The sequence below is a fragment of the Tamandua tetradactyla genome, chromosome 5 (genome assembly GCF_023851605.1).
Source record: "Tamandua tetradactyla isolate mTamTet1 chromosome 5, mTamTet1.pri, whole genome shotgun sequence".
NCBI lineage: Eukaryota > Metazoa > Chordata > Mammalia > Pilosa > Myrmecophagidae > Tamandua > Tamandua tetradactyla.
The window spans coordinates 78,116,752-78,130,542 of record NC_135331.1 but is presented as its reverse complement, the minus strand read 5'-3'; the positions used below and the strand labels follow the sequence as shown (position 1 = coordinate 78,130,542).

At 43.3% G+C, this 13,791-nt stretch overlaps 1 protein-coding gene across 1 annotated transcript in view; it reads right to left on the bottom strand.

Annotated features, from left to right (window-relative positions):
- The window catches only part of USP13 (ubiquitin specific peptidase 13), a 127,679-nt gene extending 120,488 nt beyond the window's left edge, over positions 1-7,191 (bottom strand). The window contains exon 1 of the mRNA XM_077161137.1: positions 6,984-7,191. Coding sequence (XP_077017252.1) covers positions 6,984-7,142 — 159 coding nt within the window. The 5' untranslated portion in view covers positions 7,143-7,191. The remainder of the gene's footprint in view (positions 1-6,983) is intronic.
- Positions 7,192-13,791: the final 6,600 nt, after the last annotated feature.

Below are 13,791 nucleotides of genomic sequence, written 5' to 3'. Positions count from 1 at the left end.
TTAAGTTGTTTCCACAAAAACCTGACCCACCCAGTTGTTGTTTTGATTAGATTATTCCCCATAGTGCAGTATCGCCCATGTGAGGTGGGCCCTGATTAGTTTATTGGAGTCCTTTATAAGAGGAAACTTTCAAGAAAGCTTAGATGGAGATATCTGAATATGCTTGGGGTGCCGACAGAGATGCCTAGAGAAGCCATGTGAAACCAGGACACAGATGCTTAAAGAGGAAGCCAATGGAATCAGAAGCACAAAACAAACTGGGAGCAAGGACCTCAGATGCCAGCCACATGCACTCTCAGCTGACATAGAAACCCTGGATGCCATTCTGTCTTTCTTCAGAGCCAAGGTATCTTTCTCTGGATACCTTCATTTGGACATTTTTAAGGTCTTAAAATTGCACACTTGCAATTTAATAAATCCCCTTCATAAAAGTCAACTCATTTCTGGTATATTGTACTCTAATAGCATTAGCAGACTAAATCACCAGCCAAACTACCAATTAAAATATGAAGCCAGAATAGTCATTTTCAGACAGACAAGGTTTCACACCATTTACTTTCCATACACCCTTTATAGAAAGCTAAGAACTAGATGCCTCAGCAAAACAAGCCTATAAACCAAGGGAACAGAGAAGCAAGAGCTTTAACACAAGAGAGGGACAAGGGGATCTCAGGATGGCAACAAAGAGGACCTCCACGATGACAGCTCTCTGCTCCAGCTGCATCATCACATACCCACAGAGACTGTCCACTGGGAGGATTTTCCCAGGAAAAGAGAGCAACTGGTCTAGCTCAGAGCTGGTCACAAGGCTTTAAGAGAAAGTTCTTTAGGAATCTGAAACTGATAGAATTACTGATACCCTGAATGCTCTGAGATTCAGACAACTGGCAAAGAGTTTTCCTTTTAATAAGTGATAATTCTAAGAAAAGAAACAAACAATCAAAACCGTTATTAGCTCTAAGGAAAATAAAAATTATTTTATAAAGGAAAAGCAATTACAGTTTTCTATATGGCTTAGCTGTTATACAGTCATAGTACAGTAATCTCAACATTGACCTAAACAAAATGTATGAGTCTGCAGAAAGGATGAAGGGATGGAAAACATGTACAAATAGTAGAAGCGAGGGGGAGGAGGAAATCCTCATTTTCTGAAATATCAAAAGGTAGCAATACCAGTATGTTACAGACAAGAAAATAAATAGCAAACTAATTAGCTAAATAAATTGAAAGTGGTTACTCCAGAAAGAGAAAACAGGCGAAGGAAACCTTTTCATCAGAAACCTTGTAGAACTTAATCTATGGGCATAACTCTGGTAAAAATATAAACCAGAAATAAAGAAAAACATATTTAAATAGCATCAAGTGACCTAAGAGATTAAAAAAAGACGAAGAAGCTGGATAACCAACTAAAAGTGACCAAAAGAAAAAAAATTTAAGTGACCAGAAAAATCATTCGTGGTCATCTCTGAAAATCAGAACTGCCATTTCTATTTACCTGTCATCCCAGAATAAACAAGTCCTACCTCTGAAAGAGTCACAATTCCCAGCCCAAGTAGCTGCAGTTTTTTTAAAACCATCAGATTCTCTCATTTTAATTTGCTTCAAGTAGAATATACATACAACATATGACTTCTATGTTTGAGCTAATATTAAGATAACCAATTGTTCTATCCCCACAAATGTGAACCCATAAAATCCACAGTGCATAGGAGTTATGTGATTGAAATAACCAGATGTACTTTTCTTCCTAAACCCTGGAACTTTAGCTTTTTTCAAAGTAGGGCCTGGAAACCCCTAGGAATTCCTGAAGAACTTTCAAGACTCTACTAAGTCAAAACTATTTTCATAGTATAAAGAAATTATTTGCCTTTTTCACTCTCATTCTCTAGTGAACACAGTGACATTTTTCAGAGGTTACATGACATCTGATGACATTATCACTCTGCCAGCTAACAGAACGCCGTCTATGTTTTAAACTTTTCTCAGTTTTAATTCTAGTATGGTAAATATCAACAGATAGAAACCACATAAACAAACGCTCTTTAGGGTCCTCTAAAGTATTTAAGAGTAAAAAGGAGTTCTGAAACAAAAAAGCTAAGAACCACTACCCTAGAACAACTTTTCAGCTAGCTGCTTTTAGAAGGAAATTTATGTCACATGAAATTAATGCGATTTTCTTCATGAAGCTGACATCTTCAGAGAGAGAAAAATTTTCAAGATTTTGTTAGATTTTGCTTTACTATCTTATATCCCTTTATTCATTAGATGGGGTTTTCCACAAAGATCCTAAGTGAAATTATTTCACAAGTAAGCAGCACAATGGCAAGTCGTGTTGCCTGTAGGGCAGAGTGTACTGCACAACACTGAAAAGCACAGATTCTAGAGCCAGCCCGCCTGGATCCAAATCCCAGTTCTAACACTTACTACCTGAGACCCTGGTGCTTTAGCTTCCCCATCTGCAAAGTGGTGATAATAACAGTACACAGCCCAAGATTGCTGCAAGGATTAAATGAGTGAATATATGTACAATATAGGAGGAGAATGATACCTAGCACCCACTATGCGCTCTATCACAGGGTCCCAAATTTCAGCATACATCAGTTACCTGGAGAGCTTTAAAACACAGCTTGCTGGCTCCCACCCCCCACCCCACCCCCACCCCCAGTTTCTGCTTCAGCAGGTCTGGTGAGGAGCTTATAATCTGCATTTCTAATAAATTCCCAGGTGATGCTGATGCTGCTGGCCCAGGGACCACATCTTAGGAACCACTGCTCTCTCTCTGTGTTAGCTGTCATCATTATGATTGGCAATCCATGAGATAGTGCCAGGCACATCAGTAAATATTTGTAGAAGGAAGGACAGACAGACTGAAGGATTTACTAAACCCCAAGTATGATGCTTCCCCACAAGTGGCTGGAGATCTCCAAGATTCTCCCTTTGGCTATTTAAACCAGCACCTGTCCACCAAGACCACCTCCTCAGCATCTTACAAAGGTTCCCAGGAAGGAGAAGAACCAGCAGTAGCAGCTCATCATCACCAAGAGGTCTCGGAGCTTCGGAGGAGAGTGGGAGGCCTTAATGGGCTGTGTCTCATCCTCTCAGGCCACCTCTCTGACCCCTGTGTACAGCTGATTGCCACAACAGGTGGAGGCTAACAGCCTAGCCTGGACTTCCCAGAGGATCTCTTACTTCTCTGCTGCCAAAGATCTGGGAAGCCTGTGGGAGCTGTTCAGCTTCATGGCACAAAGGTCAACCTGGAAGAGTGAGGGACTTTCCACCCCCCTGGGGCAATCCTTGACCTATGGGGGATGGAGCCACTGGGTAATATTCCCCTCTTCCAGGTCTCAGGTGGTCAGTTCTGACGCACATTTTACCCTGCCTCCAAGTCCCCAACAGGACCGAGCACCAGTTACCCGCCATGGTGACTAGCTCAATAACTCATCTAGGATTGAATTACCTTCCTTCCCTTTGTCACTATTCCTTTTGTCACTATTCCACCTCTGTTCCCTAGGTACCTTTCCAAAATAAACGCCTATACACAGAGTCCCAGTCTCGCTCTCAGCATTTTCAGCAACCCCAAGCCAGACAGTGATTCAAATCCCAGCTCTGCCACTTACTATAAGACAAGTTCTCCATTCCTGTTAGTGCTAGGGGAGGGGCATAATTAGCACAAAGGTGGCATGGCACCATGCGTCCCTAATGTCCCTAAGCACACCTAGTAGTACTTCAAAAATATGAGTAACAAAGGTAAAAGGAAATGAAATGGTAGCTAAATAAGGGAAGGCAGACTATAACTGCCGCATTTTATGATATAGACTCTGTGTAGACCTTCAGAGGAAAGGATGAAGTCAAAGCAGAAAAGGGTGGCCAAGAAAGAGCCCTGAAGGATGAACAAGAGAAGAAAGTGGTCTTGGAAAAGGAAATTAGTCTCACCCACTGAAAAAACAGACACTGGTCTCCCCAGAAGGGCAATCTAAAAATGGAGAGGAGGGAAGGCAAAGTATGTTCCCATCAAGTAGAGTCTCAACAACCAGAGAGATTGAGGTTTGAAGGTGGGTCTGGGACATGGAAAAACCAAACCTCACTTGTGGTGGTTTGGAGCAGCACATGCCCCAGAAAAACAAGTTCTCAAACTTGCACCATTCCTGCGGGTATGAGCCCACTGTAAGGACTTTTGATGAGGTAAAATGTGCCCCACCTCAATCTGGGTGGATCTTACTCCTATTACTGGAGTCCTTTATAAGCAGAATGAAATTCAGACAGAAAGAGAGAGAAAAACCATGAAAATCAAGATACTGACAGCGGAGTCTGGAAGAGAAGGGACAGGCCACGAGAGGCCACCACGGGCACTGCCACGTGACAGGGAGCCCAGCGCCCAGGACCACTGGCAGCTGGCCCCAGAGTGCCAGTCTTGGAGAAGAAAGCATCACCTTGATGACACCTTCACTTGGACTTTTTTCCTTCCCTCAAAATCAGCAGCCATTAAATTCTCATTGCTTAAGCCAGCCCACTGCACGGGATTTACTCAAACAGCCGAGGAAACTAAAATATTACTCACTCATCTCAAAATAACTGCTATTGAGCACCAACATGCTAATCCCTAGAAGGTGGAAACAGAGGAAGGAGGGGAATACTGAAAAGAGTTATCACACTGTCGGCTCAATATTCAAAGCCCACAAAGGTGAAAAATGGCAAAAATGTGAACATGGTGCCTTAGACACAGTAGGTACATTGCAAAAAATCAGTGATACACAGTCTACCTCCATACCACCTTAAACCTACTACCCACACTAGCTTTCAATAACTGATACATAAAATTAAGATCCTTTTCCAGGTATGCAAGACACCCCATCATCTACTCTCCACTTCTTGTTTCTTGCCAAATCAATCTTTTTTCTTTCAAATACATTACAGGCAAATAACAAGAAAACATTCACATTTTATGCATTTGCACGTGTAAGTTTTCCCTGCCTGGAAGGTTGGGCTCCTTTATTTCTAGCCATCACTATCTATGATCTTCAAAAACATCCACTGCAAGAAAGTTGGGGGATTTTTCACTCAACTAGTCTCGATCTTTTCTCAACCAAAGTTCCACAGTCCCATAGCACTTGTGGAATAAAGTTTCTGGCATGTTTTGCACCAATGGATTTTGCTCTGTGAGGTTCTTATAACAACGCAGGTACAAACTGGCACAAAGCAGGGGCTCAAGACACCCTACTAGATTCCTGACAAAGTGTTAAGTACCACAAGGAAAGACCTTGCATTATCACGCACTGTGCTTTAAGCAAACTTGTTATAAAACCTTCCCTCTCTTCCTCCCTTAAAACATAAATAATGAAATATACTGATGCACTGGCTTTGTAAATAAATCCAGTCACCTCCAAGGAACTATTGTGATATGAGGGAAAATATTTTATATGAGACAAGATGATTCCAAAATAGTGTTTGACACATGGTAAGCACCAATAACTATTAGTGGAAATGAATTTTTTAAATTAGCGTTCTCTCACACCTGCCACACACTATGTGGTAAAGATTCCCAAAAAGAAAGTTTGTAAGCAGAACTTGAAAAGCCAACCAAACCAAATGTAGAGAAAGTAGTTTTGCTAATTTTACACACTGTGCTCTCCTGAACACTCAGTCCACTTTCTTCTTCCTGAAGTTCACAATTGGTCAATTGTTTAAGTTAGGTGGGACCATTATCCCTCTTCACCCTTAGGAGTTGCTGGTGGGAAGACACCCAACACTGGAAACAAAATCTCAAAGTGTCACTTTCATATACTTTGTTGATAACACGATTTAAAGGCACTGCTGACAGTTGTCTTATTAGTACCACCACTATATATTAAATACACAAGGCATTAAATACAACCATTTCACTTCATTCTACATGGATCTCTTTGAAAGAAAAAAATAATTAACAAAAGGTGAGATTTTATCACCAAATGATCTGGGATTCACATAAAAGAAAAGCTAAACATCACAGAAAGGATACTAATTCTGGGGTTCCAATATACCAAAGAAAATTGCTTGGAAACCAACCAGCACCAACTCACAAGATAATAAAGAATGCTTTGGAAAATGTGTCACTCATTTGTTTTTGCTTTTACTTTTTTTTTCCCCCTCCAATGAGGGGGAAATACATAATATGAATAAATGTGTTGAACTATCGTGAAGTCTCAGTCGTCGCAATCAATGCACCTCCAAACGCTCTGGGATCTGCTGGGCGACACATGAGATCTAAAGTGTGTGGATAAAAATAACCCGGTCCTCAAAAAGACATGAGAAACGCCAGACAGCTGAGTCACTTGGAAGCCCATTTTGACTTGTGAAAGGAGCATTCACCCTAGGTCTCATCACACTCACACGCGCACGCACGCGCGCGCGCACACACGCAGCTAAACCCACCGCCAAGCGCCCTGGGTAGCGGGCGGTGATCGAGCCTCACTTCCCTCCAGTCTCTGAGGTCACGACTTGGGATTGAACTTTTAATCATTGATATTTGTGCATATCAGTTCCAGCGGCCTCCTTTTTAAGGGGTGAGGGAAAGGCCTTAATGACCCATTCGACCCCGCAATTCTGCTGGAAAGGAGGTGTGGAGGGGAAGCGGGTAGTGGAGGCAGCCCCCGCTCCCGGGGTACCTCAGACCCGTCCCGGAGTGGGGAACCTTGGGCCAAGCGCCCCGTCCCAGACTCAGGGCAGGCTATGTCCGGGGTGGGGGTCAGTCTCTGCATCCACCACCCCCAATCCTCGCCTGAGGGCGCGTCCCCAGCAGCGGGAATCTCTCACGCAGCCAACCTCACTGGGCGGGCGAACTGCGGCGGGGACGCGGCCCGGGCCAGAGGAGGCGCCCGCTCGGTACTGGCCGAGCCGCGGGGCCCTAGCCCGGCCAGCGCGCGGAGGCGAAGGTCCCCGGCCGCCCCGCGCCCTGCTGCCGCCGCCTCCAGCACCACTGCCCCGGGCCCCGTGATCCTTCCACGTACCGGGGAGTCGTAGGAGAAGGCACACTCGTTCTTGTAGACCCGGTCCCCGGACCTGGGCACGCGAATCGTGGGCATATGGGGCACCAGCAGCTCGCCCAGGTCCCCCGCAGCCATCTTCCTGCCGCCCGGGATGCCGAGCAGGGCACCCCGCCGCTGCATGCTTGCGCCGAGCCGAGCTGGGTCTGCCCGCGCCGTGGAGCGGCCGGGCCCGGGCGGGCGGCCGGAGCGGAGCCGGGCGGGGAGGGCGGCGATGGGCGGGAGCGGGTACCCGGGCCTGGGGCGGGGAGTGGGGGGGACGCTGCTATTTTTACTCCAATGGCGGAGCGCCGGCCCCGCTGCGGCATCGGGCGGGGCGCGGGGTGGGGGGGCGCCGGCCGCAGCGCACCGGGGAGGGTGCGCGGGGGCCTGAGAGGGTCTCCGCTAGGCTGTGGGGGACAGAGAGGGACGGATGGGGACTAGGGGTCTGGTGGGGGGTGGAGGGCGTACCCAGAGCCTTGGCACGGAGGAGGAAGCTGGAGGGAGCCCCGGAAAGGAGACCGGGGGGCTGCGCCCCCCAACATCTCAGGGCCGATCGCGGTCTTCTCTGTCATAAACCTCAGGGTGACCGGGAATACCTCCGAGGCAGCCTCCACAAGGAGCGGCATCTGGGGGTCTTTGAAAAGGCTGATTTTCTAAACGGCCGAAAATAGGAGCCGGGTCTTGGTGGGCCTGGGTAGGGATGGAATTCGCTGTGACGATCCAGAGTCTAACGTAGCAGCCCAAATCCACATCTGCCTGGTGCACCTCGGTTTTGCCTCGCCAAGCATTGTTCTTCACTTAAAAAAAAATCCGAAGCTCAATAAAAGAGAATAGAATAAGATCTGATGAGAATAGAGGCATATTTTGCATTAATAGACGTTTTTCTTGCATTTTGGGGGGAGTGGTTTTTTGCAGGGCGAGAGAAGTTTTTAACTAAAATTTTCTCTACCTTTGGAACGTCTTACGCGCGTTTCAAGGTCCGGGTTTAGAACTTTAATGGCCAGATCTGGAGTCCTATGCAGAACAGTACATATAGAACTGCCTTGCTCTTTCCGTTTCCCAAAATAAATAATGAATGGGTTTGGACTGGGAGGTTAGATATTTGTGAACAGAACATACCACACAGCATGCTCTCATTTTCTTTAAAAAAAAAAAAAAAAAGACTTTAAACTATGGGTTCTATTCTGTAACTACACTCAACTTACATACAAAGCGGAATACTATTACTCTACCAGTGAACAAAATTCAGAAATAGCAAGAAATAAAGTACACCAAAACACTGATTTCTATAAGCCTGTCCCAGATCAGCTAGTCCTTAAATTCCTCTTTCCTTTACATCATTTTTCTTTTACTCTTCCTGACTCTCCAGATCTGTGGGTTTCCTAGGAAGAAAGAGTTACCTGGAGTTTAATAGTACATAGACAGGCCAGCTTTCTCTTGCCTTGCTCCCTGTTGCACTAGTATTATCCCATCTTTGCGCAGATACTCTGAACCAGCTTTTATTTTGAATTTATTCTCACCAGCATATTACCTTCTAATAGTATCAGCACCTGCTGCAAGTTCATGGATGAAGAGTGCTTATTCAATTACAGAAGAAAACTTGATTCAAAACATTCAAAACTTGAAGTTTAAAATACTTTGAGATTAAATGTAAATTAAACCAATGAGACACATTTTTCATCCTTCAGGCTGATAAAGATACACCAAGTTGGGAAATGTATCCATCCTCAAATACATCGATGGAAGGAGTGAAAATGGTAAATCTCTTTGGTAGGAAATTTAACAAGACCAATCATACTGTATGTGCATATACTATTTTCCCCGCAGTTCCTCATCGGGACATTTATTCCACAGGTAAACTCACACTGTGTAGGGGTATCTGTTGGTATTTGTTCATAGTAATGAAAGAATGGGAACAATGTAAAGAGCTACCTGTAAGACATGGGTAAAATACAGTACCATTGAACAGGATGAAGGCACTCTGAATGCACTGATATGCAGAATCTCTGGTTACATTATTAGGTGAGAAAAGAGAAGTGCAAATCAGTGTGTAAAAGCAAGATACGTGCCAGGCTGGGGATATGCAGAAGAGCCTCTGGTACATCTTCTATACCAGGGACCTTTCTTTCAATTGTACAATAAGTGAATTAAATTTAATTTAATATTTAATTAAATTAAATTAAAATTATAAACATTGGCCCCCGATGTGTGTGTGTGTGTGTGTGTGTGTGTGTGTGTGTGTGTGCACGAACCATGCTGTTTGGCCAGGAAGGATACACAAGAAACTAGTGCAGTCAGCCTCTGTGGAAAGGAATAGGAAGGCCAAGGTTAGAGGGGGACTTACTACCACTCTCCTTTCCTGTACTGTTTACATTTTTATCATGCACAAGTATCGCTTTGAAAAATGATTAAAACTCAATTGTAAAAATAATCCAAGTTCAATACCTAGTAATATTAATAGAAGCTGAAGACAATTGTAGCATCATTATTAAAGTGCTTATAATGGCAAGCATGGAAAATGGTGATATTTGTGCAGCTCTCGGGAGGATACTTCTTGAAGCTGGAGGCTATTCGTGTGCGAGTGTCAGTCACTGCAGGCCAGGCAGGGGACTGGAGTCTCATCACAGCTGAATCCCATCTCTGTGCAGCAGAACTCCAATTGCACAACAGTTGGAAAATTCTAGGGAAAAATGGACCCCGTCTACTCAAAGATGTTTCTACAAATCTTAGAAAATATCCTTATTAAAATTACCATTTTCATATATTTGTAGTATGTTAGTTTAAAAAGAAACTTGCACAATAGCATAGCAACTGGGTAAAGGTAAACACACATGTTGAGAAGTCTGAAAAGACATGTACATATTTAATAGTTAGATTTAGAATTTGGTTATAGGATTTTTTTTCTATATTCCAATGTCTTCAATAATGTTACATTTGTTTTATAATATAAAAATGTATCAAGGGCGAGCAACCATGGCTCAGAGGCAGAGTTCTCGCCTGCCATGCCGGAGACCTGGGTTCGATTCTCGGTGCCTGCCCATGCAAAAAAAATGTATCAAGACAAAAAAGTTAGTAAAAGAAATATCACAGAATTAAGAGATTAAGTCTTAATCATGACATGTTTAGAGAAAAAAATCCCATTCCAACTACTGAATATTTTTACTTAATTTTTTAAGTTGCACATATGATTTATAACCAGATATTTTACTACTGGAACGGTTTCTAATGTGGATCTTGATCAATGAGCAAAAGTGAAGTAAGGATCAGTGAACAATTTTAACTTCCAACATAAGTTTAAAGAGATTTCAGAGAGCCTAAGACTAAGAACTGCATTTTTGCCAGGTTGAGATGTCCAGGCCACCACATGCTTTACTGGCCAAAGCCTCCTCCCCTAGTGTGCAGACAGGAGCCCGTGCACTCGAGCACCTTTCCAGTCTAGTACTCAGCTGTCCTTCAGACCTTACCCTCTATCCCTACACTTCTGGTAAGCTTGATTTACTGTCCCCTAAGAATAGATATATTTGTCTCCTGATAAAGGCCTTTCAAAGCTTAGTATTTATGTACTTGAAACTGTGGTATACCCCAGAACCATGTTCTTTCATCCTGACTCAACATTATTTAGGGTGGGACACATTGATTAGGCTGTTTCACAGAGATGTGACCCACCCAGTTGGGGGTGGGACTTTTAGATTAGGTGGTTTGCATGGCAATACATCTCCACCCATTCAAGGTGGGGTTGCTTATTGAAGTCCTTTAAGAGGGAACCATTTTGGAAAGAGCTCAGAGTCAAGAGAGACAAGGACAATTTGGAGATGCTTGGAGTGCCAACAGAGAGAGCAGACACCTTGGCACAGATGTGTGGAGATGCAGAGCCCAGCAGACATCACCATGTGCCTTCCCATGATATGCTAAGCAAACCAGAAGCCAGAAGGATCTATAGGGGCTGAGTGATCATTTTGAAACCAGAAGCCAGGAAAGAATGCAGATGCCAGCCACGTGCCTTCCCCTGTGACATGTGGCCTTTCTTGACTCAAGGTATCTTTCTCTGGATGCCTTAATTTGGACATTTCTATGGCCTTAGAACTGTAAGCTTGCAACTTAATCAATTCCGTTTTTAAAAGCTGTTCTATTTCTGGTATATTGCATTCCAGCAGCATTTAGCAAACTAAAACAGTATTTTTTCCATTAACCCTCTTCTGACTGCTCCAACCCTCAGTGACCTATTGTTAAAAATTGCAGCCCCTCTTGCCTACACCAGTTTTGGGATACTGCCTCGTGACATCTTTTGTACTATATTTAATTAGTCTTGGTTCCATGTCTGATCCCTCTATCTGGAAAGCAAACTCTGGAAGAAGTTACATTTCTTGATGTGACTCATGAAACCTTGTACATTGGGGGATGCTCAGTGTTTAGGAATATTGCCTGCCTGGAGTGGCTGTGCTCTGTTTATTTTCAACGCTAAATAAGTACCAAATGAAGGACTCGCATCAGTGATCTTGTAATAGATATATTTTGCAACCTACTTTGTGTTTTTTAGGTAAAATTCATTGCTGCACAAATATTATTCCAAGAACTGATGGAGGTTAAATTAAAATATGACATGAATATGACTAAAGCCATGAAGGGGAATTTGAATAATGGGAAAACTCGAGCTCAGATTTCTTCCAATAATGTGCAGTGATCTGGTAAAGTCATATATGGTAATAGCTTATTGTGGAGGCAGATCCATAAAATTCTGTATAAGGGCAGATAGCCTCCGCATGTAAAACAATAAGGCATTGGTTAAGAAATGTATGGCATTTCCTGTTTGAAAGAGTTCTATAAAGCCTTTTAAAATCATGTGGTATAAGAATATGCATTGACATGGAAAAATGATCACTATAATACAAACTTCAAAAGCAGACTGTAAATGAGCATATATATACTATTATTCCATTTAAGCACAAATGCACATATATACATATTCATAGCATGGCAAAAAGATTAGATTGTAATAAGCCATATGTTAACTGTGGTTATCTCTGGGTGATGAAATTAATCTTGGTTTTTTTTTTCTTTTGTGCTTTTCTTTGTTCTCTAAACCTTTTGCATTAAGCATCTATTTCTTTTTGTGAATAAGAGGGAAATAATTTATTAAAATACCACTGATCATATCAATTGTCCCTTTCATCTGCCCTCTTCTCTTACTTGCTGCCTCTTCACTACTCATTTAAAAGTGATCAGGTTTCTGCTGTTAGGTTTTTGGACAATCACCCTACTGAAAAGGTAGGTTCCCATTGGAACGAGCAGACTCTTTGAGTAGCTCTTAACTCAGATGAGGTAAGCTGTTATTCAGTTAGGAAGAAATCTGAGATGCCTACTCACCTTTTTGGTTTCCCGATGTGTAAGTCACCACAATCCTTTCAGGAGGCTGACTCATAAGGTACTCGCAGAGGTAGGCAGATTGTCTTTCAGACCATTCTGACAGCACTGTCCTCCTCATCCCATCACCATTCCCACACACACCCAGGACAACGTGTCCTCCACGCAGGCATAGAGGAGCTCTAGGTGAACACAGCAATAGAATACCAACCGCAGGACCAGGGGCTGCTTTTCAGGTTTCTCAATTAATGGGCAAAAGCAGCTATCTAAATACAATACACATCATCTCCAAAATCTTAAGAAGCTCAGCAAACATTGTGCCTCATTCTTGGTGAGCTCAAGACAAAAAACTTGCCCTTTGGAAGGAATTCACAGATTTTTCTAGAAGAGCAAACTCCCTGTTTTAGTCTCCTAGGCTGCTCAAGCAAATTTCATGAAATGGGTGGGTTCTAACAATGGGAATTTGTTAATTTATAGGGTTTTTTTTTCTTTTTTTTTAGGTGCATGGTCTGAGAGGAACCCAGGTCTCCCCCATGGAAGGCGAGCACTCTACCACTGAGCCACCATGCACCCCAGCTTAAAGTTTGAAGTAAAAGAAAGTGCAAATCAAGGTATCATCAAGGCAATGCTTTCTTCCCAAAGACCAGGCAATCCTTGGCTCCTCTACCACATGGCAAAGCATGTGGTGGCATCTGCTGGTCTCTCCCTTCTCTTCCAGTTTCATTGATTTCAGCTTCTTGCTTCTGTGGTTTTCTCTTTCATGTCTGAACTCTGTCTGCTTATAAAGGATTCCAGTAATAGCACTAAGACCCATCCTCATCGGTCTGGCCATACACACCTTAACTGAAGTAACCTCATTGAAAGGTACTGTTTAAAATGGGTCCACACTCATAGGAATGTGTTAGGTTTTAGAACACATTTTTCTGTTGTGCGTACAGCCTCAAACCACCAGAGTCCCCCTGGTTCTTTAGAATGTATTTTCTTATTCTTTGGGATGTATAACCTCAGTCTCAGGGCACCTGCACTTCCTGTTCTCAAGATTGTATCTGCACGCTGTCATCCCTGCAGGGATAGCATGATGTCCATGCTGTGGCCATGATCGAGAGCCAGAGAATAGCAGCCCATGGGCCAAATCCAGCCTGCAGCCTGCTGTTTGTAAATAAAGTTTTATGGACTTTATGGAACACAGCCACGATCCTTCATTTACTTATTGTTTATGGCTGCTTTTACACCCCAATGGCAGAGCTGATTCATTGCAACAGGGACCACATGGACTAAAACCCAAAATACCACTAACTGGCCTCTACAGAAAAAGTTTGCTGACCCAAGATCAAGACCCCTGCAGGCTGGACTATGATCCAGAATCAGAAAATTGACATGAACTTGAGAAGATAATAAAGTCATGCTCATTATCCTTCAGGGGATGGCA